This window comes from Prenolepis imparis, unplaced genomic scaffold (assembly GCF_030444845.1).
Source record: "Prenolepis imparis isolate NDT839.2.m4 unplaced genomic scaffold, iyPreImpa1.0 SCAF_17, whole genome shotgun sequence".
Taxonomy (NCBI): domain Eukaryota; kingdom Metazoa; phylum Arthropoda; class Insecta; order Hymenoptera; family Formicidae; genus Prenolepis; species Prenolepis imparis.
The window spans coordinates 998,061-1,023,102 of record NW_028141175.1 but is presented as its reverse complement, the minus strand read 5'-3'; the positions used below and the strand labels follow the sequence as shown (position 1 = coordinate 1,023,102).

The window sequence follows — 25,042 nt, the reverse complement described above, 5'->3', positions numbered from 1 at the left end:
TTCTCCAATGGTGCTGCTGCTAAGAATTGTCTACTTAAACTTTTCCAAAAATGTAATGTCTTTAATGTGGATTTTAATGCATATTATATATTATTATTTAAAACTTCAAAATTTTGACAGAGTATAAATTATATAGTTTATATATATACAATGGTTGGACAAAATAATAAGTACACCTGTCAGGTGATAAATAGAAAGTCCACTTTCCTGAATTGTGCGGCGTAAATCAGTTGACGTAGCTCAATTGGATAAAAAGCACGTGAAAATTTAAACTTTTCTCTTTAAAATGCGCTTTGGCGGAATTCAATACGATAATTTTTCGCTGAGTTATCTCAATTTGAAAAAAATCGGTTTTTTAATGACAAATTATGATTTAAAATGTATATCTGCTATCTTTATCAATTCGAACCGTTGCAATTTTATTCAAGAATGTTGCATTGAATGCGGGATGTTCGGAAGCGATACAAATCGTGCCGGGCATCACGCGCAAACAAAGTCCGAATAGGATATTCGCGGGGTTTTCGCCAGTACGACAAGAAAAGAAAAAAGAAAGAAAAATATTATTTTTTTTAAGTATAAAAACTGAATTTATTTTCTTAAAAAGTACAATTCGATAAAAACACACAGAGAAAACAATTAAAATAAACGTAGCACGTAATAAATTAAAATGATAGAATAATATTATTGTTGTATAAATAAATAAATATTTTGCATAAAACAAATATATCAAATTCTAGCGACAATTTAACACTAGATATTCGTAAGAGAGAATATATATAGGTATATTTTACTCTAGTTATTTATTCACATATATTTTACAAAATTCATCTTTAAAATCAGAGAATAACACTTTGGCATATTTCCTCGTTAAAATAAAAAAATATAAATATATATAAAATAATTTAACATTTTAATCTAAACAATGTAACTAAAATACATAAATGTAACATTCTAAGTAAACAAATTGTATTTGTTTATTTCATTGTTTTAGGTGGCGTGTTTATACCGAAAAATGGATATTGGATACACATAATCTTTACAGACATTCTTGGGAGCCTTCGATGAGCTCTGTCACTGATTCTGCCTTTGATTCTAAAAAATGTCATCTTTATAGTATAAAGATGACATTTTTTAGAATCAAAGGCAGAATCAATGACAGAAAGTTACCATATTAGGCAGTAATTACCACATTTAGCAGCAGCACCATTGGAGAATTTAAATATTCACCAAAATTTTCATCAATAAGTATCGTCAATTTTTAAACTTTAATATATGAATTTTATATAATTTTATACATAAACTTTATTTCCAGAAATTTGTTAGTAAAATTATTCAATGTTTAAACCGTTGCAATGATGAAAAGCAGTATTTTTTTCAAGATGAAAATGCAATTATAGAATATTTAGAATACTTTTATGTGGTACGCACATTGTTTCGTATTGAGATGAACTGGTAGGACAATTTTCAAACTGCAATAATTCGATTAATGTTATATTATTTAGAGCTTTTAATTATAATGATATTGAGGCTAACATCTTTTCACATTTTTTCTAATCCTTTTATATATGTCCACATTAAATTTATTTAATTTCAACATATTATATGTATATTTTTTGTATTTGTATTTACGAGATTTTAATTTTTAAACTAATCTAATTTTATTTATATCACCTCTGTGATAAATCTTTATATTATATTTTTCGTACAAAAAGTGTACCCTATTAATTGTTGTGAATATAATAATCATAGTCAATATAATAATAGAAAAATTAATTAATGCTGATAATATAATAATGAAAAAATATGTATAAAATATTACAATATAATAATAAACTGACTTCAATGTTTTTTGACAACAATCTATCCCTATTTCGATGAAAAGACATTACTATAGTCAAATAGGAGAACAAAATTTTATTATTTATTTATTTAATTGATACAGAGATTGATAATAATGTACATTATATACTGCAACGCATGTCTAGTGTTAAACTATCGCTGGAACTCTATATATTTTGTTATGCGAATATTTATTTATTTATAATATTATTCTATCATCTTTACTTATTATATGTTTAAAGAGTTTTATTTTAATTGTTTTCTCTGTTAATGTTTCAATTAATGAAAATAATAAATTAAATTAATTAATATTCAAATTGTTTTAATCGGCATTTTATATTTAAATATTGCTTAATTTAGAAATAAAATAAAATAAAATAAAATTATATTTATTTATGCTGGTTAGAATCAATAAACTTCCAAAATTCTTCTTTTACATTAAAACAAAAACATGTAGATTTTTATAAAATTTTATCGATATGATATGTTTCTGAAATCAAGTTCTCTCATCTTATTACAATCTCTAATAATATTGAATTGTGGTTGTTCCCAGCGACAATCACCATTATTTTTGTTTTTACTCTTTCTTTTCGCTATGTTTCGTGTCAGTATATCGACAGTCAAGTTAGTACAGCCAAACAAGAATCATACTGTGCTCATCAGAGGTAAGTAGACTATTGTTATATATTCGTTTCGTGTCACATCTGTGTGTAGATATTTGCATCAATATATTGGTGAGATATTTTTATAAGCCATTAAAAAAATAAATGTCGAATAATATCTATAGTTATCAAAAGATAAATGTGTATGGACTTTATATTTTTTTATACATATATATTTATTACTAGAACATTATTAGCGTTATTATACATATAATATTCTAACATTTAAATACACGCTTCTGTAATAAAAAAAAACGCGATTATATTAAAGAAGAATAAAAACAATGCAAAGATAGAAACTAATCTCACATGAAACATAAACGTTTTTCATACAGAAACTTTAAATAATGTTTTTCTATTGTCAAATTGCAATTCCCTTTCTAAAAAAGGCATGCTAAGTCGATTCTCGAATATAACGTAGTTTATTCGAATGTATCGAAATCATCTCGAAAGTTTCGAAATGTATTGTTGCCTCTTCTCTGCGTTGCCGATTGATTCTGTCGTTGCGCTTATTTCGTGAGCGGCTGTCATTATTTTGACAGTTGTGTCCATCGAGGAATTAATAGTATATTAAAAATTATGTGTATCAAGAGATTTTATGTATAATTATAATTATACATAATTGTTATAATAGTTATAATTGCAATTAGCGAGTAAATTGTTAAAATCTGTAGAATTCGTGTTTATTAATTTTGTGATTGAGTGGTTTCGATTACAGTTTCTTAATTAGAAAGGAAAAAAACATGCAATAACTAATACTTTGTAAAATGAAACAAAATTGAAAATGATTTTGTTTAGCATCGCAATGCAATATTCTGACAATTTATTATTATTCGAGTTAAAGTATTATAACATGTCACTTACAACATTATTATAATTTCTATGACACATTTTTATTTTAAAATTTAATTAGTAAATTAAGGTTTTAATCAGCTGATTTCTGTAAAAAAATATTAATCAAAATTAAATGAAAGTTATATATTATTTTTTTCAAATGTAATAATTCTTTTTAATATAAAACCAAAGAATAGCGCGCGCTTGTATTGTTCTAGTACTAGTTTAAAATGTGCGACTTATTATTATTTAGATAAAATTTAACTTTTAAATAGTAAAAAACTGATTGAGAGAAAAAATAATAATTTACGTTTACTCTGCTTTTCTTATAAATAAAATCAACATATAAAGAACTTTAAAATTAATTTAGAATTACTGCGCAATCTGAAACAAACATAAATTCATTATTTCTGTACAATGGCTCATTATATAATTTAAGATATTATATGCGTTAATGTCTTATTATTATTATTATTATTATTAGTGTTTTGCCATAATAATTATGTGAGTAGTTTCTTCTGTAATATTTGGTAATATTTTGTGTACTACTATATGTATATTTTAATATTAAAATATTTAAAAATTTGCAGATTTTTTAATCTAAGTGTATATAATTGTTTAATAATCACGTTTATATACATTATACATTATGGCAGCAAGTAATCAACATTATCCGACAAATGAGATTTATAATTTAACAAATATTGATAGAGATTTTCTTCGTAATGGTAAATCTATAACAAGTATACTTGTAACTTAATTCTATTTGTAAGATACAATCGTATGCTTAACGTGTATATATCTAATAATAGTTTTAGAAACTGGATTAAATAACGATTTTGACAATGTTAACGTTCAGTGGGTAACTTGCCCTAACTTGGATCACTTATTTAACTTTGTCGCGAAAGGTAAGAAAGTTGTTAATCGTCTAATTTTTTTTTCTCTAAAAGTGTCAATATTTTTAGGCTTATGTGGCAACCCAGTATTTATAGAAGTAGGTAATAAGGAGACTCAACATATAAAGAACCCAGGAAAAAATTCAAAATATAACATTGAAGAGATTTTAAAATTGCCAAAACTCTCAGAATACAGGCATAATTTTAATTCTTTCGTTTTCGGGAAAAGTATAATAAGATCTAATGAGAATTTATATGAAGTACGTATTGTGTACACGTGTGTGTGTGTGTGTGTGTGTGTGTGTGTGAGCGCGCGCGCGACTTAATTTGTGCAAAACAAAAAATATATATATCTATATTATTAATAATGCTTCTTTATTTTAATTTATAGTTATATTATTTTCAATAAAAATTTAATTAATCAATTAATTATTCTTTTTTGATTTTTTCTTTAACTATTTATCGTTTTATTACTTTGTCTTTATTTTTTACTATATTTTCTTGTTATACAGCTTGTTATGAATGGGTCAATTTCTTCCGAACCTAGAGGACCTAAAGGAATAGGTACGCTGGAAAATAGGAGCAGCATAATAAGAATTGATTCACAGCCGAATAAATGTGATGTGGAAAATGTCACTAATTTTGATTTCGAATCACACGGAACTTTTTTCTGTTCTGATGGTGTAGAAGGGCCTGTGTTAAAAATTAATGCTAAAGAAAAGAATGAGTGGAGACAACTACCTACTTTTTCAGGTAACAAGCACGTGTAGTTTTAATAATTATTTACACTATACTACTGACAAATAATATTATTTTGACATCAAATTCATTTCCTATTTGGGTATTATTTGACAGGATTTATAGATTCAATGCAAAACAGTCTCATAAGGGCATTTGGACCGAATCCAATCGGTAAGAAACAATATATACAATGCAATATATACTTACTTAAAACAAAAAATTTTTTAAAGATATGTATATCTTTTTAATGGGTTTTGCGTGTTACACTGTAGAAAAGATGAAACTGAAAACTATTTAATTATATTTTTTAAATATCATGTTACGCTCTCAATGATTTAAACTAATCTTCCGAATCAAGATTCGTCCAATTTTAAACATAAAATTAAATTAGCATTAAAAGCTATATATATAAAAAAAATTTAGATGACATTGATATTATTCAGCGCGTTTTATAACTTTCTACTTAAACTTGTCAAAATTGTCATTTCTTTAATATACACATTAATACCTATTATTATTTCATTAAGACATCAAAATTTTGACATTATATAGGTTTTTCAAGGTTGTTATTTATAAGTGAAAATATTACTTTTTTAAATAAAAAAACTCTCTCTAAACTTTTTTGTCAAATAATGTAATTCGATATAAACACATGGATAGTTTTGGGAGGCGTATATGCCCCAAGCACACATTGGTGTCACACTCTTCAACCACATCCTTGGGAAAATGAGAAACTAGCAGAAAGTCCTGGAAAGTATGGCCGTCTCCCACTCTACGAAAATAATCGTAATAAGTGTATTGTAATTCGACCTGACAGTATTATTACTATGTTCAGCAATATTGCTGATAGAGTCCAGGATGATAACAATTCACCAATAGTAAGATCAATGTTTAAGCTTTAAAATTAACACATTATATAATTTTATACTTGAACTTTCTATAATTTTATACATGAACTTTATTTCCAGAAAGTTACTAACAAAATTGTTCAGTGTCTTAATCATCATAGTCGTGGACATTTTTTTCCAACAAACGATTCGTTAAGAACATATGAAGGATATTTTTGTCCGGCGGAAAAATTTTTTCGTGTCAATTAATTTCTTAGAAACCTGCTAAGTTAATATTGGATAAATATTCTTTAAAGTTTGATTTTAATTATAACGATCGAGTTGTCATAATTTTTTCACATTTATAATTGTAATTTTTTTATATAGATTTAGATTAAATTAATTTAATTTTAATATATTATATGTATACTTTTTATATTTATATTTATATTTTCATTTTCATATTTATATTCTTATTTATATTTTATATTTATATTTACGTGTTTCTCAATGTTTAAATAATTTAATTATATCATCTAGGCTAAATCTTTATATTATATTTTTTGTACGAAAAGTGTACTTTATTAATTGCTGCGAATTTAAAAATCAAAAAATTAAATCGATGTTTAAACTTAAAAATATATATACAGAATTTACATATAGAATGCGAATAGACTTTTATTTTCCAGAAATTGACTTGTATATAAATTTACTCATTCTTTTCATCCCATCACAATGCTAGATGCCATTATTTAGTTAAGTATAAAATACATAGAATACTTTTGTCCGGCACAAAATGTGTATCATATTGAATCGCTCATTAAATTTAATAGCATGAAATAATATCATTAATTATTATTAATTATTATTAATATTTAGATATCATATTTTATTTTAAGGAAGTGACAAAAGATTATTATTACTTAACATAAGAACTTTATTCAGCAAAACATAAGTATTATATTCTGATTATTGCAGAGTCTTTTACCTTTGTAAATATATAAGAAATTCAGTACAGTGACAATTGAAAAGTATCTGCATTTACAGATCGGTAATACATAAATTTAAAAAGAAAAAAATATATAAAAGGCACGATAATATCACATTTATTTATAATATTTATAAATAATAAGCTTACTTGCTAAGCTGATAATTTTATGAAATGTGTATATAATTACGTTTGATTCTTATAAAAATGTTGGTAATTGCAACTGTAAAAGTAGACGATTTCGGTTTATTTTCAGCTTATCGATATAAAAGATCACTTGGCGGTAAAAGTAATAATAAAATTTTACATAAACTAACAACGGAAGATACCATTTTTGCACACGTAAAAATCTATTAACATGTCTACAATGACTTTGGTAATTTTTATTGTTTCTTCCAGATCTAGTCTTTCCAAAGATCATTACGCGTATAATATCTTTGTTTCACAATCAAAACCTTGAAAAATGTAGTTTCTTAATCAAATCTTTGAAATATTATATACATTTTACAGTGAGACATATTAAAATGTAATAATTTTTATTTGTTCATCTCGCATTCTATATTTACAACGCTTAAATAATAAAACGAAATATTCTGGGACCGAAGTTCAGAGTTTCGATAGTCCATTCATCAACACATCATAATATATCCCATGACTAAGGGATGTAACGAAGAAAATATTTTGTATCTTGATGAGATACACATTATTCACAGGTCGCTCTTATATAATTTATAGTAAAAATTAAACTGTTTTCCATAACAATTATTTTCGACAGTCTCCATTTCACAGATTTTCATGTATCACTTTTATTTCAAATTCATCGATTAACCAGTGAGATTGGTCCTCTTTTGTCTTCTCTCTTTGGCAAAGCGCAATATGTTGGGATTAGCGTAAATCATATCTGCCAAAGTCTCGATCCCGGCGTATGTGTCGGTCTTGGATCCAATGCACATGGACAACTGTAAGCTGGAAAGTTCCCTGTTGCACTCTATTTCATGATACACGTGCACTAGGTGCCTATCCGCTGCCCTGAAGACATCGAGATCCGATTTAACCGCCTTCTCGAAGAATTCCACGTCCTCCTTACCCCACCCTTGAATCGAGAGATCCAAACCGCCCACGGCACGATAATCTCTTTTATACAGAGAGACGATCCCGAAACCGTATTGCCTCCAATGTCCGGAGATCTCGTTTATGGTAAACTTGTCCTGCTTTCCGGCCTCGCCGTAAACGACCTTAGGATCATATTGACTGAAAACGATCGGAAAGTACATTCTCCGACCTGGTAGCGTGTTCAGCCGTATCTTGTTCAACGCCGAACTCGTGAACACAATGTCCACGTCGATGAACAGCAGCAGATCGTCAGCCTGCAGTTTCGATACGCCCAAGTCCAAGGCTCTGGCTCTGGAAAAGTCTCCGGAAACCGGCAGAACCTCTATACTGGCAGTGCGATATTTGTACTTGAGCTGCTCTATCAGATCTATCGTCTTGTTGAGAGAGTTTTCGCTTTTGTGCTGGTAGAGCACGACGAGCAAATATGTATTCTCGTTATTGGTCAAACAGATGTCTTCGTAATTCTGAAGAAACCTTTGGAAAATTTCGTAGCGGCCTGACAGAGGCACGATAAAGTTGATGGTCTTGCTTCGTACCGCATCTTCTTCCTTCGAGTTGAAATTCAGATTCAGAAAACCACCGTGAAATATACTGTGAATAGACTTGTCATCTGATTTCTGACGAGATTCGATTTCGACGCCATTTACTGTCTCGCGTATTTCTAATCCTGCAACAACATTTGTTGATTAGATAAGTGCTTAAATTTAAATAGTTACTGTTTTATGTTATTTAAAATATTTATCACAAATTCAATTAGTATATATAAGCGTTAGACTGTGTAACTAAATTTTAAATTTTAAACAGAATGATTAATTAATGATGATTAAATTAATTATAATTCGATAAGTTATATATTATTGTTACTTTTTCAGTACCTAATTGGATAAAGTACAAAAATTTTAATTTCTTATAATTTTTTATAATTTTTTTCGTATAAATTTTGATTCAAGTTTTTTACCCATTTAAACAAAATCTCTTTTTGGCTAATATGTTTACATATATTATACAATTTTCTTATTTAATATAAGATGCAGAAAAATTACCTCACGTGAAAACTATAAAGTAGTTGATCGATTTTCACAAATCAGGTGTAGAAACTTTACAAGAGTAATTTTATTATGGCTATTAACGTGTATATACAATTGCAATAAAAAGCGCGAAAGACAAATATAAAAATCTCGATGAGAGTACCAGTGAAATGTTGATGGAGATAAACGTGTCGTCTGACGGGAAGAGTGACTTTCCTGCCCCGGTACTTCCGATACACTAATAGAAGATCTAATATAGTGTCGGCCCCATAAGAGTTGACCCTTCTGTATCCATAAAGGGCCGATCGTTCCTCGACAACGCGACCGCGCTGCCGCGAATAGGAATTGATGGAAGCCATGACCTCCCTCGTGATATCTTCCAGACCCTCCTTGATATCGCTATGAATACGTCGTCTTGGATTGGAATCGGTCAAACTGTATTCCAGTCTCGAAAGGAAGTCCCACGGGATCACTTCGTCACTCGTTGTCGGTTTGAACGAACGTAGACTCGTCGGCACACCTGCGCAAACAAGATTTTATTTTACGAATCAATGAATCCAATCGGTTTCCTTAATTAACATTTAATTGTCAAAATTGCAACTCTTATGCATCGCAAAATAGAGCTTAAAGTTGAACAGTTAAACAAATTTTGATAAGAAATGTTCGATAAAAGTTATTTATTTATTACGATAAGTTTCTTTTTACTCTATATTTGACACTTAATTATCGCTATTTTGTTATATAAAATTAATTATTTTAAAAATTCTTATTTTTTTTACTTGTAAAAAGTATAAAATTTTAAGTAATTTTACATTTCAAAGTATATAAATTTTATTTCACCTTCTCAATTTCTGTCAAAATATTTATTTCTTGTAAAAATATTTCAAGCTATATATTATGATTTAAAATTAAAAAGTTTTATCTTCAAGATAGCAGATGGCATATAAATGTGAATACTAATCATAATAATATATTAAAGGCTTTTTTTAAATGTGAACTTTATTTCTTAATTTATGACAGTTTCAGTCAAGCGTTTTAATATTAAATTGTATATATATTATAAATTAAAATTGCGTTAATTTGTACCAAAAATTATATACAAACGTAATAACATTAAAAATTACAGAGAATTAATTAGGAGAAGCAAGCAAATGTAGTATTTTCCTCTAAGATCTCAATGTTCTTCGAACCGCTATTTCAACTGCAATTACATCGGAACGCTATGCTCATCTTCGTCTTCAGTTAATTTAGATTTATAGCAGATTCGTATATATTAAAGAATTATGTAGATCAACGTGCTAATATGATGGCCGCATAAATCTGCGAAAGATATAGGAAATAGAAGTGATTGAAATAATAATAATGAATCTCTTTCAATCATTTACGTTCCAGTTGTATCGAAATTGTATATGCTCATTTCATGTCACAGATTGGCCATCAATTCGCTAATCCAGTTGAGAGCAGATTTATCAATAAAATTGTCTACAATGACATAATCATTTTTAAGCTCATTGAACTTAATAAATTTCCAAATGTTTCAAAGATTGAAATATTAAGCGCACAAAAAGAAATATTGACTTATAATAAATTAAAGATTTATTTCTGTGAATTTTACGAATAAATCAGGATTATTTAATTTTCAAATCTTTGAATATTTTTTTAAAATATTTCTTTACTTTTATCATCTTCATTTGCCAACATATTACTTAACAATGTAATTTTTAAATACCAAATTAAAAAATTATTCTAACATTTATTTTTTTTCTAGAAAGTCGCAGTTGCCAAAAATTAAAATGGAGATATGCAGCTTGTGCATGTATTGAAACTACAAAAAGAATAGAAAGAGAAAGGAATTCAACGATTGCAAAGCGAATTCCTGATTTCAAAGATAAGAAATTCGCAACGCGTCGTAAGATACACAAATTCAATCTGAGATTTATAATCTATATATTTATTGTAGGATTAGTTTATGACAAAGACGAAACAAGAACGAAACACGATGAAATGTAACACGAGAAAAGATCCAACGCGATAATAAATACAAAGTCATGCATCGCGATTCTCTCTCGTCTCTCCGCAAGATTGCATATCCGGTTTCAAATAGGTTTATAATCCCTTCACCCCCGGAATATGATTTGATGCGGTGTCCCGATGGTATGTCGTGTATGGTAACCCATGCACGCAGTAAATGCGGAAGCTTTAATTTAATAGCGATATGCGAGTAAAAATTATATGCAATGAAAAAGTGCGGGTCATTCTGAAAATATCTCACGCTTCGAAAGATCGCAAAAATGTGTAGACAGAGGAGGGAAAATAATGACATAAACAGTAACGAAAACTATGTAACATTAACATTGTAACACAAAAAATTTATAAGACAATCCGTTGTTATTTTTAGTTATATATATGTTTGTAAACACTTGTCAATGTTTGCAAATATATATTGTTGACTATGTACAACTTGGAAATTATCGGTGAACATATTTAGAGGAAGACAGATAAGAGTATTTTTTTGTATTACAAATGTAATATTAATTAATTTAAGATATAAAGCGTAAAAAAATTTCACAATCCGTGAATTTTTTTTATAATCTAAAAAAGGCAACGCCTTAGCTGTTTAATGAACTGATAATTTAGCAGTATATATGTATATAGGCTGTCTATCCTTTCTCTTTTTATAAGTCGTAATATGCATACACGACGTACAGTTCGGCTTTTATAGCCGGCTTGCGATAGCGGAAGCGAGAAATCACCTAGTATGTCCGTGTCGCCGGGGTAATCTTCGGAATTAGGATCAACCGGAAAAAGACGTACACCATCCGCTATTTCGTAATTCCTTAAAGTTTCAAGGTTAACTCCTAATTCCTGGGCCATCGTATGAATGTCTCTGTGCAGATGAATCTTCTCTTGTTGCAGATCTTGTATCCGCAGTCCCTACAAAATTTTACCGATTTAACAAATAAGAATCAACAAGAGAACATATTATACATTTTTAATAGCGACGACAATAATCTTAATATTAATAATTGTACAATATATTAATAAAAGAAATATTAATTTTTTAATGATAACATTAATCGTTGTTAATTTTATTAATTTTAATATTAACGGTACAGCTTAAGCTGTAACAATCTGACATCAATAATTCATATAATTCGAGCAAAGTGATTTCCTCTTCGCATCGTTCACGCTATTTTGTTCGTTACGAATGTAACGGTTATCAACAAGTTACTCTACAGTTACGGATAAGTAAAATGTAGCGTAGTACCAGTAGTTTTTCCTGTAATTATAATGATTATCATAATTATAATACTTGACACTAACCCTCATGTAATTGTGCAGTCTGTACATGTGAGGCGGACTTTTTACAGGATGCAAAGTAATGGCACGATGAACTTCCTTTTTCTTGAGATTTCCGGTGAACGCCTGAACCCCGCTGCTGTTGTGATAAAGAATGGACTGCATCTATGGCAATATATGTAAATAAATCGCGAATATGTATGCGTGAGGGAGAGGAGTTTGAGATGAGAGTTTCGAGAGTTTCGAGCAATGATCAAATTTTTTTTTCATGGCAACGATTAAAATCAAAATATATCTTTATATTTCAAAAATCGAGGCAAAAAATTTATTGCACCTTAGTTTTATTCGCAACTTCATAAATTATATCAATTCTTCTCTATATACCTTTAAAATTTAGATAAATTAAACGAATACTATAACTATAGAAAGACTCATTAAGTAGGACAATTAAAGTAGGACAAAATTTTTTGTACCAGAAGTTGTACAAGAACGCGGTCACCCTTATTCGATAATCCTCGATCGTCACGCTGATCCAAACTTTTAGTTTAAGAACGACAAATTACTCGATTGAATCGCGCTCTCGCTTAATCATCATGACAATGGTATCGCGTCTGTCGATTCCACGCGAGACGGCTGTATTAGTCCGTCCCGAATGTCTGAATGCACGCATAAGCGAGCCTCGGCAAATGGCAATTAGCACGGACAGAAGCGGAGTTAAAGTACGAACTTCCTGCCTATGTATGTGTGTGTATGTGTGCACTACGACTTACAATAATTACTATTAAGAACGTTCGTATTGTCTCTGCGCTACGTCTCGCCCGAAATGCCGAACCCGCGAAGCGTGTTAATCAGGTGTTACTGGGCGTGGTGGTTTCTTGTTTCATTTCACAGAATTATGTCGATGATTCTTTAGTTAAAAACAAACATCTCTCGTAACGTCGCAAGCTCCAAGTATTGCGACGTAAAAAAGATGGATTTTGTTCTTTAATCCTCCCCCTACCACCCCTAATAAAATGTCAAACTTCCTCGAATCTTTAGAGGTTACAGATAAAAAAATTATTGGAAAAACTCGAAATAATAGAATTGAAAATTTCCAAGATATTTTCGACAATGTATATTTTTGATGTGCAAAAAAAATTAATTTTTATTATAAATTTGCAAATCGACATTAGATTTCTTCAAATTTCTCTTTCTAGATAAATCATGATTCCATGAACAGAATAATGTTTCTGTTCTGGAAATACGCGCGTTTAATTAATCTGTTTCGTGGAAGAGATTTAATAAGATCTCATTTGTGGTTCACACTGGTGTAATATTTCATTCAACTTTCGCTATCGTCCCCTAAAGACCCGTAATTTCGCGGAATTAACGTCGCGGCGCGTTGTTGATCTTCCCGACGAATCGTAATTAAATGCAATAACAAAGGCATTTGCCAAGATCGTAAATCCCCTTTATCGAATCTCGTGCTCGCCTCGATCAATCAATCAATCACGGCACGCAAAAGTGGCCAGCGTGCAAGTATAGTGCCATAGTGTACAGGCGTAGTTTGCGTGTCGCACACACGGGGATTGATTGTTATAAGTGTTTCGACCTTACGTCGAGTGTCAAGACGGGAACGAATGGTTCTCTCCAGGCAGTGGGTTAGCAGGCTACGATTTGTTCTCGGACCTTAACGAGTAACATCCTCATCCGTGCACTTTACCTTTCGTCGCGGCACACATGTAATATCATTGCAACGCGTATCGCATCAGGATGCACCCACGCAAAGTGCATAGACAACTGCCGTTCCATATTGCTTTTGTAGCGAAACAATACGTTTATCTTTCCCATAGAAACTGAAGATGAATATAATGGATAATCAGCACTAACAATAAATGTATGAAGCCGATATTATCCATTTGGAAAAAGGTCATTGAATATATTTCGCAATCAAATTGTTATACAATTTCTCGTAAAATAAATTTCGCGTTTTTTTATTTTAATTACACACAGTTCTTTTTGGTTCTTCTCTCTTTATCTAGAAATTTGCACTCTTCTGCAGATCTATTTTTTTTTTAAGATTTGCGCATCAATTCTATTTGATTATCACGAAGGTTCGAGCAAACTGTTATTTAAGCGATTACAACCGAGTGTCAAGATGAAGAAGAATGGTCTCGATCTAGCCACTAGGTTAGCAGGGTACGATTCACTTTTACTTAACGACTAACATCCTCATCTGTGTGTGCATCGTACCTTTCGTGTCTAATCCACCTAATTCTAACCCGGGCTGCATAATGCAGACGCGTAAAGTACTTAAACCGGTAAATATATAACACACTAGACGTACACCGTTATGTGAGCATTGCGCTCTGATTCCCGATTATGTAACTTATTACGCGAAATCTGTAATTTACACGGTGAAAAAGAAAATTAATTCTTCGGCGTACATATATCCTGAGATTACGCGAACGAAGACTTAACACGAAGAAATCAATTATCTACATCAATTATTATCAATTAACGATTACGAAATGAACGTATATTATCGGGGCATTTGAGATTTAAAAAAAGCTATTTGATTGCCATTGGCAATTCATTGTGACACATGTCTAATGCCGCCTAATGCATATGCATTAATCAAGAAATCGTTAGGCTGTTTCTGTGGGTTCGTGCAGAGAACCTTTGAGACGAGAAAGAAAGAACGACCAAAATAGCTTCGGTATCGCGTAACGATACAAAATGGTCACGTAATTCGTAGAATTTCCAGTGTTAGAAGAAAAATCCTGCTTTATGGCTTGATATAGCCTATTGACTTTAAAAAATTAAATTAAATTAAAAAGTTGTAAAAAATAGTGAATAAACACAATAAGAATAATATAAGATCATAATTATAAGAATTATATTAGATTAATTTAGATTAATTATAAGATTATATTATAAGAAGAATAATATAAATTATAATTAAAAATTAAATTTTGTAACGACCAATTTACTGGGATATTTTTATCCGTCAAATATATCACACAGTTGTCATCGAGATTTCATTCAAGATTTCATTACGTTATCGTTTCGATCTTGAAAAGTAGACGGCCAAGTATGTATAAAATCAAGGTGCAATAATGTGTTGATCAACGAGATAGCATTTAACATGTACTTTAAGCGCCTTACGATAAGATAAAAAGTATTCGAATTATCAATCTGCGTACATTATGACGCACCGTATTCTGGACGATAAAACGAATGAATCGATAGACTGCGACGTATATATAAATACTCTTTAATTTTACTTTATTTTTATTTACTTAAAAATAGAGTTATCTATAGAGAGTCTCTTTGATTCGAAGAGCTCTAAATTTCGTCTTAATATTATACTTATATTTTTGAAAGATGCAACATGAGATTTTATCATAATTTTTAAAAATATTTTCTAAAAATATCTTCTCTCAAAAGACAGAATTTGAAAAAGATAAACTCTTCTCTTCTCTTACAAAAATTATCTATCTTCATTGTCACTCTCGTTCGCATTTCTAAATAAATATTCTCTTATATGTATTACGTTTTATCTGTATATACAATCATACTAACGTCACTTTTCCATACACATCAGAAACTCGAAAAACAATTACCTCGTAACTCCAAGTGCAGGGGATCCCCGCATACTTTTTCACGCATCTGCCTAGTTCGACGTCCTCGTGGGTGGTGTACAAATGGCGCAGGCAGTACTTGATGTGCGGTACGATCCTCCCGAGAGTCTCTCTGGACAGGACCACCCCGGGACCACCCATGCAGAAATTCTCATCGTACTCCAACGACAGCAGTCCGAATTCTTCCGAGTTGCCCCTGCCGGCTTGTCCGATGTACATCGCTCTTTTGGAATCTACGGATCTCAGCAGCTTCTCCAACCGATCTGTCCTTACGTATACGTCGTCGTCTGCCCTCAAGAACCACTCGAAACGATCGCCGAAGTTGCTCCACATGTACTCCAACATCATGAAAGACTTCTTCTGCGGCGGATAGGTATCGTCCACTCGCGGAAGCGGCACCAACGGCAGATCAGGGCAGTTTTCGGGTATCGTCGAGGATTCCGACGAGAAGAAGGCTATCTTGCCGGGTAACTCCTTGCCCCAGGTCTCGTAGACGGCCTTGGCTCGCGTGTCCAAGTACTTTTGAGCCGTCATCACGCCTACGAACAACAAACTCGAAGTGGAGCTGTTGATTCGTTCGTCGTCCTTTAACCTTGGTATGTTTCGAACCGACGCTCTTGGCGGTGATCGTAAACCAGGCATGGAGGTCCAGATGGTGAGCTGTTGTTGCTGATTGGAGACAGTCAGGCGGTAGCTGAGGATCAGAAAACCCAAGATCAGGCCTACGAAGAGGCCCAGAAAGGCGCTGCCCAGTCCACGCCGTTTCCGCATCACTGGGTGGTACGTCACCTCTCCCATTTGCGCTCTTCAAGGGTCCCTGGGTCCTCGGTCGGATTCATCATGGTCATGGGGCCCGCGATTGCCGACTCAAGTATAGTAATTAACCCCGCCAAAGAATATCCCTTGGGCAAGCCCATCGTTCCGACCGCTGCTAAAACGGAAGGACTTTCTTCAAGATGTAGAGAGCATCTGCGAATAAAATTTGTTCAACATTAATTTAGATAGTAGAATTTAAAAAAAAAAAGTACCTTTTTCTTCTTTATTATTTATTATTATTATTTTTGTTGGTCCCCCTCCGCTCTCAAAATAATTGCATTTCGCAACATTATATAATTTCTATTATTTTCTGCATAAATATTTATTTTTTTTAGAATTCTACATTAATTTGATATGACTAAATATTAAAATGTAAGCTTTTTAACTTAAATTATTCTTTATATTACGAAATTAATATATTTATAGATTATACATGTGTAATATGTATTTTAATTATTATATACACGAGATTTCCATTAGACTTTATTTTATTTCATTATAAATTAATATGTCATAAATTATACATAACTGTAGATTTTAGATTTAAAAAAAAAAGAAATATTCTCGCGTAGGGACAGATGACATTCTGTCTTGAAAAAAAGAGAGAAGCAATATGTGTTTGAAGTAAACGAATTCTGGGAACAAAGTAGACCTTGATTTACGTCCCGTGTTATTTGTAAAGTAAACACTTTGACTGTTTGAACTCTGTTTCTCTTCGCGAAACTGCCTTTTAGTCGATTAGTCATTTTTCTTTTTATTCAAGAACCGCAAATTAATTATTCTCGTTACATCGATATTCAATAAAAACTTTAATTTATATAATGGATAAATATGAACAGATCGCAGTAAAACTTACATCAAATTTTTGCTTCAAGATAAAGAGAATCGCCATATCGCGTCAGTGACCTCAAAGAGATTATGTGATCGAAATGCATCTGCCTGCGAGGATCTGAAAGCACAGGGAATTATAAATCTTAAAATGAGTCATTGAAAATTAATAGCCACGAAGAATTGAATCCAATATGTACAGATACATGTGACTTTGAAGAACGAGGTCGCCAACATGTTAAACGAAGATTCAAATCGACGTCAGCAATTAATACTCAGCCATTTTTCACGAAGACTCGAATTAACGTCAGCAATTAATGCTCAGCCACTTTTCACCATCAACTATTGTTTGCGATGACGCTTTATTATAACGCCAATCACGACATCAACAAAAAGATACATTATCTTTTTATATTAGCTCAATCTTAACAACGTAAAGTCAATTAGTATATATAAGATTCCATGATTTCAATTATGTTAATTCGTATTTTACTTATCGCAATTATTTACTATATCTTTTATGTTATACTTTATTCAATTATCATGTCAGTTATAATTTATAATTATCTGTATAAAATGCTTATCAATTTAATTTGAAAGAAACCTTAAGTCTCTTATTATATATTTATGCATCGCGCGAAATCGACACAGATTACGGATTCAAGAAAAATATTTCTGAACAATTAAGTATTTAATGCCCACCCTACCTATGACTCACGATAACGAAAATGGAAACAAAGCGGGCTTTATGTACATATATATATGGAATGTCTAATATCATGAAATGTATAGCGAACGAAACAGTCTGTCTAGAAATGAGAACCTGACGCCGTTACAAGACTTTCTTCGGCGAATTAATCGCGCCGGTTCTGTTATTTTCACGATCCAGGAATACGACATTCCATTTGCGTAGATTACTAAGCATATATATACATATACTATTTTATATTATTTTTTATAAATATTTTGTATTTTTATTATATCTGTAATTGTTAATTGGATTTTTTTACCAAATATTTTATATTTATTAAATTTGAATAGTACGTCTCTTTTTTTCTCTCTCTGTCACTTTAGCTAAATTAATCTTAACCGATGTTTGCAATCGGAAAAGAAAATATTTGATGATAAAATATTTGTTTAGCAAGAAAGCAATTGCACGGTGGACATTTTTTGCGGACGTTTATTCAGTGTAGAAATAACGAAACTTGGAACGATCTTCGCCGCAAAGAGACCAAAAAAAGTATGATTTTTTTTCTTTCGTTTTGAACCCTTCCTAAATCGCGCATCCACATCGTTATCTCTAATTTATTCCCTTTCAAATCGGCGTAGACAAAAACTTGATCCTTGGCGAAACCGGTTTCAGGTCAACTAATATATACGTACGCGTGCATATATCGACAAAGTAACCGTGAGTAATGAGTTCATTCTTCGGCCAATTTTTGCAATTCTGTCTGATGTGAACCACAAAGGTCGCACACGCAAATTCGCCGGTTTCCTCGCGATATACACGTGTCACACACACAACACACTACAAAAGAATAATTTTGAAAGATTTTTCTTCAAACATTTTTCGAGATAATGTCAAATTAACATAATATTATGTAATTTTGTGTAACATTTAACGTAACATACACGTGCGGCAATTTTTCTGGCACCGCTGACACCTAGATTGATTCTTCAGATGATATTCCATTCCATTGTTGTTGAAACAAATCGAGATAATGCTCGAAAAAATTAAGATACCAATCGAAAAAAATCAAGACAACAATTGATGGATAATTAAACTTATGTAATAATATACGTTCTCCTCGCTAATTCATTATTTATAAGATCGTGACCGACTATTATCGTCGATTGTTTTTAAGTTACTTTCGCACGCATATGCTTCCGTTCACACATATTACAGAATTATTCAAGAGAGAGATCCGCATAATTTGCCCTTACAAATTCTTTCAAAGGTCAGTTATCTTATGCATACGTTAACATCATAACGACGGTGAGCGATTCAAATTCGCTCTAATCTAACGCTCAGTCTTCCTCGGTTCTCGCATATTTATTAAATTATTCACGAATAATCATTTAAAGTAATCTTCCAATTATAGTTCTCATTATAAGAAGCACACGTCAACGCGGCATATTTTTCCTCATTAAACACACCGCATGCATATTTCGCTCGGGATAAAATAAATTTCACATTGCATCCTCGCATTTTTATTCCAGCTTCCACCGTGTAATAAGTATAAAAAATAATTTTTTATACTTACTACACGGTGTGAAATTTATTGTATCCCGAGAGAAATAGAAAAATAATTTTTTACACTTATTGTGTAAAATTAATTTTATTTATACGGTGTGAACAAATGAAATCGCAAACAAATCACATTTTTTTATAAAAAAAAAAAAGATTAAGTTAAAGATTAAAATTTGCACAGAAACATCATCTTGATAATCTCGCGCGTGCAAAATCATCGATAGATATCGCAAAGATGGAAAGACGAGCATCAGCAATCGATTGTAATTTATTACGGAAAGAAATGCGTACCGAGTTATCAATTGCGATCGGTGACTCTTTCTGCGCTTCTTCCGGTATCCCAAGAAGAAGAAAACCGTGTTTGATCGGATGCAAGAACCGTTGTGGTCAAAAATCATGCTCCGTCGATCGGTAATCGCGATTTACACGCTCGGCTCCTGAAATCGTCGAAATCCCGGTACTCGTCCCGTTAAAGGATACGCTCCGGAGTTACGTGCACGAACGAACTCGAGTAGAGGAACGTAAGAAAGGCAGGAGAACCGGTTTAAGCCGAAAGTCAGATCCGAACAGCGCCGCTAGATCGGTGCGTTCGGAGCCGTCTAGCCGATTACAAAACGAGGAAGCGGTATACCGTGTGCATTTTAGGTCAAGGCGGCCCTTTAAAATGGAAATTGCACGATACTCCAAGTGCTACGATCATGGCGGAGATATGTCGTCGAAAGAGCGGGATTACGGAAAAAAGAAACGGTAAAACGATCGATCGAGAGTTCCGCTCCGAAATTCTCATTGAATAAATATTTAATATTTAATTGCGAGAAGATTAGCTTCTTATATTTAAAATATATTTAATCGCGCGCGAAAAAGATCAAAATTTATTTTTTTATTGTCTATTGAGAAACTGAGAAGTGAGAAAGTAAGAAATTTCGTGAATTTTGTGTGAAGAATTCTTGTCGCCAAATGATAAATCTTTATGATTACGTAAAGATGAATTATATATATAGAAATAATATTTATTTATATATTATTTAAAATTTAAATAATAATGATATATATAGTTAAATGATATATTGATAGTTTTTATAAATGTCAATTGCTTGATAAAAGCGATGAAATAAATTATGCGAGACAAAATTAATCTTAAAACGAAATTTTTTTTCCAGTCCATTACTGTTACTCCAAATTAATCTTCTCTTATACAAAATTAAATTTTATTATTAATATATTTTGGAGTTCTACAAGCTAGAGAGAAGAGAGAGAGAAAGCTTCCTTTTATACATATATAATTATGAATCATATCATATAAAAAAAGCTAATTTTGACATCAATTAATTTCAGAAGAATTACGAAAAATTATAAAATAAAGTCATATCATCGGATATTAAATTAACAACTTAAATTAACAATATATCAGTATTGAATATAGGTATCTATCGTAAAAACAAACTGTAGAAAGAAATTTCGCCTTTCGTCATCCTTCTTACAAATAAAAGTATGTAGACATACCACAATGGTCATAGATATATCAATATTCATAAGACATAAAATAATCCGCATATCAAGTAATGTATTACCGAAGGATCTTGTTCCACGCATATGGAGCTCTCACGAAAGCGGTTGGTAGCGTCTCATAACAAAACGAGCGAGTGTCTGAAGACGCGTCGCGGTTAGTCAGCCGCGAAAACCGTCAGTTTGCATTAACGCGACGATGGTGGGACTGCACGCCCTTCAAATCGGGTTATTCGAATGAGAGAAAGAGAGAAGTCTTCTTTGCTAATTGTTCCCACAGACGGCGAGACGCAGAGTCGTTCGTCGGCTGACCGCAGATGACGGGTACGACCAGATTGTCGCGGTCGTGATGCGGAATCGAAGAGACGGAAGGGGAAGATTCGATCTCTCGCGAGCGGTAGAAGCTGGCCGACCGAAGAGAGGAAGTCATCGACTCTTTCGCGGCTCGCGATATAGCTGCGGACCATAGCCAATTGCCTCGCCAATCGTCAAACGACTTTATCTCTCATGCTCTAGCAGATTATCCTCGTGGGATCTAATATGTACATATAAGTGATCGAATACTCTCGAATCTCAAATTTAATCTTATCAGGCACGCGTGCAAGTTTAACTGTATCTCCTCGAATGGCATTCCAGACGCCGTTAATCGAAATTTTATCGGAGAACATATTTTTCCGGTGACTTAAAACATGCGATACGTGAGTTTGATTCAAACTTGAAATTCTCTTCATGTAATCTCTCTCGTGTAATTTTAATTCTTAATCCAATTTGAACGCGAAAGATATTTTGGCAAATGAAGATATGGAGTACTATCTTGCAGTCATTGAAGAAATCATATAATAATTTAGTATTAATGATAGAATGACATTTCAATATTTTTAATCATATATAATAATATTCGTAAATCATCTTATTGTTTTATGAACAGTTTGTCTTTTGATTGATATGACGAAAAATGATGCAAAAACTCATCTCCGAAGTTTCCCTCAAAATTTTTAATTTGCAATTAATCGAGTAGATATTACTATAGTTCTTTTTCGTGCTATAAAAAGGTATATAAAAATGTTAGAAAAATTAATTCAATATTAGAATGAAGAATTATTATCTTGGTACATTAATTCTGATTCATTGTATCCGACATGCCATTCAATCACTAATTAAATGAGCTGCATCAGCAGATTAATAGTCAAACAACAAGAACGGAAAAATATAAATTATAAAGAGAGTTCGGTTATAAAAATTATTTTAAAAATATATATACTTAATATATATTTTTTTTATTAAAAAAAAATCAAATATATCATTTATGTAAATTCCATTTTCTTAAAAAAGGTACAGTAAGCTTATTTATTTTCGTTTAATCATTACGTCATCTTCGCGTTTCCGTGACATATGCATGACATCAGAGGCAAAAATAAATTTCTCTCTTTCTTTTTCTATAGAAACTTACTTGTTAGAACATCACCGACCGTTTTTTTTGTCGATACCAGTCACATTGTTTCCATTCGCGCACGTGGTGCTTTCGTCTTTCAAGACAAAAAATGTCGCGCGCGGGCCTTATATTAGCTTCGCTCCAACAATTATAAATCACCAACAATCACAAAATCGAATCCACGAATTCACTCACAGACAACACTTCGTAAACGCGACTTTTGACTTTTGGTTTACTGTCGATTATTTATTTATTTTTTTTTTATAATTTAGTAATTCAGTTTTAATCCACTTATCACTTCTCTAAGACTTAAGTAAAGAGAAAGAAAACCTTATTGTAATTATGTGTAAGAGAGAAAACAAGAAAATGTTGCACCGTTTTATAAAACAAAGAACAATTTTTCTCTCTTTTTTCGAGACAATTCGTTTTGCCAAAGAAAACCTTCAATAAATTAAGAAAAAAGAATTATATTTTGTTCACATAGATTATAAAAGAGAAACAACGATTATAATAAGAATGTATTGTAATAATATCATCATTTTATTTTCTTATTAAAATTCCAGAAGCTGTCACAACACTATGGATTAACAAAGACGACGCGATCACGAGTATCGAAGATTCATATTAATCTGCGGGGAAACTTACGGAGATGCGGCGGCTAAAAAGAGAGCACCCTCACCCACGCCGGAAATATGCGATTTGATTAAAAACCGGCGCGGAAGCAAGCGGCGGTGAACCGCTTTTCAAATCGGGACGCGTGTTGCGTGCAGCAAGATGCCACAGCCGCGACTGAGACTGAAGAGAGACCAGAACCGGCAGCCACGAAGCCACGACGGACGGAGCGAGCGCAGAGAGAGCCCCTAGGTCGGGTGGAACCGATTCGATGAGTCGAACAAGGCGGCAAAAGCCGAGGAACTTTTCGACCGATGGGACGCGGCGACTCCCTTCCTCTCAGAACCGTCTTTGTTACCTCGGCCCGATGGCGCGACTCATGATAATATGCGTATGCTTTGCAATCCGACCTGACCTCGACAATCTTCGACAGACCCGAGGAATCTCCCTCCGGGGGCTCTCTTTCCAGTTGTGCCTGAGCATTGCCGGAATTGCGGATTGCCGGCCTTTTAGAGATACAGTCAGCGAACGTTTCAAATATGGAACAGCCAAATATCAGATTCGCAGCTGAACAAGCGTTTGCCCTAATGCGATTTTTTAAAGTTTCACTCTAAGATTTGAATATCCGTGAATATTTTCTGCGCGTATTCAGAGTTTATGTTTCTTTAACGAAAATAGTCGAAAGGAAGATCGTCATTTGTCACTCATTTTCCAATTTCAGCATCCGGTACTTTAACGATTAAGTTATTCTGATAAAGTCTACTTTAGATCGAATCCATAAATTTCAAAAGTTAATACGTACCTTCTATAACTTTGTTGACATAGAATTGGCCAATCTAATTTAATTGCGCTCACATTTCATGTAGGTATCTGAAAAAAAAAGATTAAAAAGAATATTAACAAAAGTTTAATTAAATTTTGCTAAATCGATTATATTCCATGATGTAAACGTGTAACTTTAAAAAGAAGAAAACAAAACATTAAGATGTCGAGATAAGTGCAATTGATAACAGAGACATAAATCAGACTTCTGCACTTGAATCGCTGCTTTGATTGTAGCAAGCAATCGTAAGCTCGCGCTTGAAGGACCTTTTAGTTTGCCACTGAATTATTATTTAAAATCCGTCCCACAGCTTGTGCAAGACGGAGAGTGTAAGTGCGACACAATAGCGATCAAAAATTACACATAATGACAGTTTGCAGAACGCCCAGCAGTCATCGACCACCATCATCCGTATACGGGGATGATGAGTCATTTTCACTAATCGTAAGTATACGAAGCGCATTCCGCTCTTCGAATGACACGGCACGTTTACAAGTTGATTGGATCATTAGAGCGATTCATTAATCCCATCCCGCACGGAAGTGAACGCACGACAACACATGGAATATTTAAATAAATATTCAATCATTCAATCCTCTCTCTCTCTCTCTCTTTCTCCCTGCTTCGTCTATGATCATCGCGCAATCTTCTATCGATGCTGGTCTATCGATTCATCTTGCATCGATTGCATCTGAATCTTTAATGAACCGGAAAATGGCGAATTGAAAGATTGGCTAAACGCGTCTAAATAGCTTCAGCATCTTCCACGTTTGATATCGTAACAACACGATAACGGCGTTTCTCGACACCCTACAATTTCCTCTAATAATTGATTATAATCATGAGATTCGATGATTCGATTCTCAATTGATTAAGTAATTTCGATCGCACGCGTGTTACCGATTTCAATTACTTTTCAATAT

The 25,042-nt window shown here is 32.2% G+C and overlaps 2 protein-coding genes across 5 annotated transcripts; one reads left to right on the top strand and one right to left on the bottom strand.

Moving 5' to 3' along the window:
* Positions 1-2,471: 2,471 nt before the first annotated feature.
* On the top strand, positions 2,472-6,150 carry LOC145946574 (beta-keto L-gulonate decarboxylase-like). Its single transcript, XM_083056265.1, has 8 exons — positions 2,472-2,504; positions 3,926-4,063; positions 4,148-4,243; positions 4,301-4,491; positions 4,744-4,984; positions 5,087-5,143; positions 5,633-5,850; positions 5,941-6,150. The coding sequence occupies exons 2-8, from the start codon at positions 3,985-3,987 to the stop codon at positions 6,067-6,069; spliced, it is 1,011 nt and encodes a 336-aa protein (XP_082912391.1). The 5' UTR covers positions 2,472-2,504; positions 3,926-3,984; the 3' UTR covers positions 6,070-6,150.
* Positions 6,151-6,871: 721 nt separating this feature from the next.
* Chsy (Chondroitin sulfate synthase) lies at positions 6,872-23,513 on the bottom strand. Of its 4 annotated transcripts, none has more exons than XM_083056343.1 (9): positions 23,330-23,513; positions 22,703-23,125; positions 17,524-17,616; positions 16,641-16,820; positions 15,834-16,545; positions 12,253-12,393; positions 11,682-11,862; positions 9,092-9,448; positions 6,872-8,567 (listed from the first exon to the last, which is right to left on the bottom strand). In XM_083056343.1, the coding sequence occupies exons 4-9, from the start codon at positions 16,766-16,768 to the stop codon at positions 7,612-7,614; spliced, it is 2,475 nt and encodes an 824-aa protein (XP_082912469.1). In that variant the 5' UTR covers positions 16,769-16,820; positions 17,524-17,616; positions 22,703-23,125; positions 23,330-23,513; the 3' UTR covers positions 6,872-7,611. The 4 variants fall into 4 exon arrangements, with proteins under 4 accessions (XP_082912469.1, XP_082912470.1, XP_082912471.1 ...); XM_083056344.1 differs by having other exon boundaries at positions 22,703-22,992; XM_083056345.1 differs by lacking the exon at positions 22,703-23,125.
* Between the last annotated feature and the right edge of the window lie 1,529 nt (positions 23,514-25,042).

What these genes read in the sequence shown, in the direction of transcription:
- Chsy (XM_083056343.1), bottom strand. Translation starts at nt 16,768, where the DNA reads ATGGGCTTGCCCAAGGGATATTCTTTGGCGGGGTTAATTACTATACTT. An exon ending in GACTGCACAATTACATGAGG is followed by an intron (nt 11,863 to 12,252) that starts GTTAGTGTCAAG and finishes AAAATTTTGTAG; the next exon opens with GGACTGCGGATACAAGATCT. An exon ending in TCTCCATCAACATTTCACTG is followed by an intron (nt 8,568 to 9,091) that starts GTACTCTCATCG and finishes ATGTTGTTGCAG; the next exon opens with GATTAGAAATACGCGAGACA.
- LOC145946574 (XM_083056265.1), top strand. Translation starts at nt 3,985, where the DNA reads ATGGCAGCAAGTAATCAACATTATCCGACAAATGAGATTTATAATTTA. An exon ending in ATTTAACTTTGTCGCGAAAG is followed by an intron (nt 4,244 to 4,300) that starts GTAAGAAAGTTG and finishes CAATATTTTTAG; the next exon opens with GCTTATGTGGCAACCCAGTA. An exon ending in ACAACTACCTACTTTTTCAG is followed by an intron (nt 4,985 to 5,086) that starts GTAACAAGCACG and finishes ATTATTTGACAG; the next exon opens with GATTTATAGATTCAATGCAA.